This window comes from Myotis davidii, unplaced genomic scaffold, assembly GCF_000327345.1.
Source record: "Myotis davidii unplaced genomic scaffold, ASM32734v1 scaffold1337, whole genome shotgun sequence".
NCBI classification, from domain to species: Eukaryota; Metazoa; Chordata; class Mammalia; order Chiroptera; family Vespertilionidae; genus Myotis; species Myotis davidii.
The window spans coordinates 116,374-121,354 of record NW_006288602.1 but is presented as its reverse complement, the minus strand read 5'-3'; the positions used below and the strand labels follow the sequence as shown (position 1 = coordinate 121,354).

Below are 4,981 nucleotides of genomic sequence, written 5' to 3'. Positions count from 1 at the left end.
TGGTGTGGGGGGGGGGGGACCTTCAGCCTGGCCTGTGTTCTCTCACAGTCAGGAGCCCTCAGGGGATGTCCGACTGATGGCTTAGGCCCGCTCCCAGTGAGAAGCAGGCCTAAGCCATCAGTCGGACATCCTTAGCACTGCTGCAGAGGTGGGAGAGGCTCCTGCCTCCACTGCTGGTCTCACCAGCCATGAGCCCAGCTTCTGACTGAGTGGCTCTCCCGCTATGGGAGCACACTGACCACCAAGGGGAAGCTCCTACTTTGAGCATCTGTTCCCTGGTGGTCAGTGCGCATCATAGTGACAGGTCGTTTGCCATTTGGCCATTTTGCATATTAGCCTTTTATTATATACTAGAGGTCTGGTGCATGAAATTTGTGAATGGGGGGGGGGTGTTCCTCAGCCCAGCCTGTACCCTCTCCAATCCGGGACCCCTCAGGGAACATCCCTCTTGCAATCTGGGACTGCTGGCTCCTAACTGCTCTTCTGCTTGATCACCCCTAACCACCGCTGCCTGCTGGCCTGATCACCCCTAACTGCCTCTGCCTCAGCCCCTGACACCATGGCTTTGTCCAGAAGATGTCCAGTCTAATTAGCATATTACCCTTTTATTACTATAGAGGAATATTCACATCTTGCTGGACCTGGTTCCACAGGACGTTTCTTTACCAGATTCCTCCAGGATGGAGCTCTGGTTCCTCCTCCAGGAAGCCTTCCATGGAACCCTCCGCACAGACTGGTAGGGATAGACCTTCCCCCATTGCCCTGTGACTATCTGGTTGTATCTGACAGAACTCCTGGAGGGCAGGCCTGATAAGCAGTGATCCTCTGGTAATAATATGCTTAAAAATCCAAAATCAATCTATGAATCTCTTTCCTCCATGGGTTCTTTATAAGCTTGCAAAGGCCACATTTCAAATTCAGCTTTTCGGTTTATTCCAGGGGTCCTAAAGCTTTTTAAACAGGGGTCCAGTTCACTGTCCCTCAGACCGTTGGAGGGCCGGACTATAGTTTTTTTAAAAAAAACTATGAACAAGTTCCTATGCACATTGCACATATCTTATTTTGAAGTAAAAAAACAAAACGGGAACAAATACAATATTTGTATTTGCATGTGGCCCGTGGGCCGTAGTTTGAGGACCCTGGTTTATTCTCTGGTTAAAGTGTTAGTCTTTCTAGGGCAATTGGACAACTTGTGGACCATGGGTTTTTAAATAGCATGCATATAAATCAGAACCAACTGTAACCATTGAGAGAGCCTGTCTGTGCCTCTTCCACCCTGTACATCTAAGCATGGCACCTAGGTAAGTTACTTTGAATAGGTTGCTAACTTGTATGAACAAACATAATGATGACTATGTACATAGGAAGTATTTTGTAATATTCACAGTGCTTTCATATACAACAAAGGGAGGGTAGATGTAGTGTGGTGCATAGGAGTTTAAAGCAAATGGGCTTAGAGTGTGGGTACCTGGCTGCAAATATTAACTCAATTACAAACTTAGCTACTTTGGACAAGTCTCCTACAATAACCTCAATCTTCTCATCTGTAAAGTGGGTACAATAATACCCATCCTGCCTATCTTGTAGGCTTATTACAAGGTTTGCATGGGATGCTTCCTAACTCTTCCAACTTCAAGGAAAAGGATAAATTTCATTTAGGGCCCTGGAGTAAATGTGAAGTTTATGAGGCCGGAGGTGACCACTCTGGACTCTGGTTGCCTGCCTAACTATTCCAAGGGCTGAGGGAATGAATATCTTTACTTTATGGTATACCAACTCAGAAGCTCTGTAATATAAAAATATTTAAAACAATCCTTAGCTGTATATCTATACATGCTCATATTCACATACATTCTCCTGTCATATACTTATAACCTTCCAGTGGGGTGTGAGGAATCAGGTTCAGATGTGTAAAGTTCCGGAACTTAGTCCAATGGCCATCGAGTGGCAGGCCAGGAACAAGATCTCAATGTCATGTCATCTCAGATGTAATCTGTCTCAACCTTATGCTTTCAATCATACTTTATCATAAAAAATTAGTTATTTTGGAAAATATTACTTAACTAATTACCAAGGTGATAATTCAGAGAAGTAGAATATTTTGTTGCCGTTGACTTATAGCCAAATCATTCAAAGCTATAGGGAAGATAAATTTATATCAAAAGCTAGCAGTTTTATAATTGTCCCTGTATAGACAAGTTGTCCATGTCCATATCTACATCCAATTCTATATGTCTTCTATTCTGACAGTAAGAACTATTCAACCTTATTATGGACTTCCATATGTCAGTTGGGATCTATATCTAGGTTATACAGTCATCGGGAAGAACATAATCACTTAATGTATGTAAGGTACTTAAAATAATTCTGGGCAGACTCTAAGTTAGGCACACAATAAGTATTAATTATAATTATTCAAAACAAAGCTGTTCAGTCACTCATGGGGTCAAACACTAATGACTTTGCACTGAAAAATTCCTTCATAGCTAAAGAAATATCATTAGACCCTGGTACTCATATAATGGCAGCAGCAGCTGGGGGCTTTTAGAAATTCAGAGCCTCACATCTACTATGACAGAATCTGCATTTTAATGAGATCCCCAGATAAATTGTGAGCAGAGGCAAGTTTGAGAAGTGCTTGGAGGACTCCAAGGTGTATGCAGAAACCATTTGGTCACTTGTATTTTTGGCAGAAATGATACAAAAGTAGCACTAACTCAGAAAATTTGCTCCATTTTATTGATGTATTCAGACCTAATCTGGGCCACAGAATGTAGATTGTGGGGTGGGGGGTAGTGATCACGTGACCCTCCCCAGTAGAAGGCAGTGTCATCTGAATCAGAGAAAATGCTTTGTGTAAGGGACCATGAGCGTGCGTATTAGTGTGGGTATGTCATGGTCCTCATGGAACAAGTGTGCAATCCTGCAACTACTATGGCATATTTTAGGGGAAGTAACAAACACATTTTAATAAGAAGGTGACATTATTAGGAAATCTGCAATTGTAAATATATGGAAAAGAGGAAGTCACTTACATTTACCCAGGGATGCTCAAGGACCTGCATGGCTGAAAATCGCTGATCAACATTGACCAACAGCATCATGGTGATAAGCTCCTGTAAAAAGGAACATTCAATTCTATTTGTCTAACTTTTAAGGTCAAAGATAACAGCCATAAGTCTTTTTTCCCTTTATCCCACTGGGTGTTTTCAAATGCAGAAGTTCTATTTTATTTAGAAAAGCTCTAAATCTTAAATATATGGTGTCCCAAAAAATGTATACACACACTTTGAATAATTATAAAGTCAGTGTTAAAAAGGGGGCCCTGTGGCTTAGCTGTTCAAAGCGCCTGTCTAGTATAAAGTCAGTGTTTATTAAAATACATTTCATTTTCAAAATTAAGCTGTCAGCTGTTAAAGTGTGTATACATCTTTTTGGGACACACTGTACTAATATATCAACTCAACTTACCCACAGTTACTTAATATCGTTAGAAGTTAAAGGAAAGGTGAATATTTAGAATTATAAAAACATAGCTTATAGTGGATGGAAAAACTAAAGTGAAATCAATATTAAAATCAATTTAATGAAAGTATTTTTAGTAGAAAAAACAAATACACATATTAAAGAGTTAAAATTCATTTATTTTTCTAGGATTTTTCACTTTAAAAATAATTTTCTAAATTAATTTAATATAAAAATCAAATTTTAAAAACACTAACTAAATTTTCTTTTGGCAGCTGAATGTAAAAATGTGTTTTTTCCCTCAACTTCAGGATGGCATATTTAAGTATGAAAGAAAGTTATAAGAAAAGACATACGGAATTGCCAACAGCTAGTTGTTAAAACAAAAACTATATTTAGTAGACAAAGAATTCTAAGAAAAATTGTTTCAAAAGTTTCCAGATCAACACAAATAAAATAGAACCATTAAGCAGTAAATGATTTATTGGTTCTGAAATTAATAAAACTTTCCCTTAAGTTCAAATTTATCTGGACCAGAAAAGCACAGCTTGGGTTATAATGATGAGTCTGTCATACATTTGTCAACTTTGAAGTAGAAGTTCCCATGTAATAACATGGTTATATATATATTTCATTACTTACATTCATAGGCTCTGAGTATTATTCCATGATGGGGATAATTTATTATTATTTTTTAAAATCCTCACCCAAGGATATTTTTTCCATTGATTTTTTTTTTTTGAGAGAGAGAATGGAGGGGAGGGGGATGGAGGGAGAGAGAAAGAAACATTAATGTGAGAGAGACACATCAATTGGTTGCCTCCCCGTTGCACTGCAACCGGGCCTGCAACTAAGGTACATGTCCTTAACCACTGGTAATCAAATCTGAGACCTTTGGTCTTTGGGCCTATGCTCTAATCACTGAGCCAAACCGGGCAGGGTGGGGATAATTAATCTTGCCAAAGATCTACCTTCACTTCCTAACTGAGTCCAAGACTTATTAAAGCAACTATTATCTGTGATGCTCTTTGCCAAGTGCCATGGGGGTGTAAGAAATAGTCCTATCTGTCAGTGACTTCCAGCTCTTATGTTTATGGAGTCATGGCATGTTATGGAAAGAGTTGCAGAGGTTTTTAAAAAGCCTGTTCACAGGTGAAATCATCTCCATGCCCACCTCAGCAGATTTTTCCCACATCTTTTCACTTTTCCTCTGGCACCTTTCTCAATTCCCCTAATTTCTTTAGGTCTAGAGGTAGATTCTTACACAGTTGGATAATATGAGAAACTTGGGCCCAATATACATACTTTTTTCTATGGAAAGTGGCCAGGCCTAAGGAATAATATTTTAAATTGAATTCATACTCAGAACACAGCAAAAGAAAAGTTATATAGATTGAATAATCAAAAGATAATTACTTTTTAAGATCAATTTTTCAAAAATTTAAACCAGTGCCTAGAGATATAAGTTTAAGAGATCAACTAAAATATTTTGTTGTGTTTTTTTATCTTTTTTTCC

At 38.7% G+C, this 4,981-nt stretch overlaps 1 protein-coding gene across 4 annotated transcripts in view; it reads right to left on the bottom strand.

Annotated features, from left to right (window-relative positions):
- The window catches only part of DCLK1 (doublecortin like kinase 1), a 112,449-nt gene that overhangs the window by 31,890 nt on the left and 75,578 nt on the right, over nt 1-4,981 (bottom strand). For all 4 annotated transcript variants that reach the window (XM_006760367.2, XM_006760366.2, XM_015561788.1 and 1 more), the window contains exon 11: nt 3,036-3,116. In XM_006760367.2, coding sequence (XP_006760430.1) covers nt 3,036-3,116 — 81 coding nt within the window. The remainder of the gene's footprint in view (nt 1-3,035; nt 3,117-4,981) is intronic.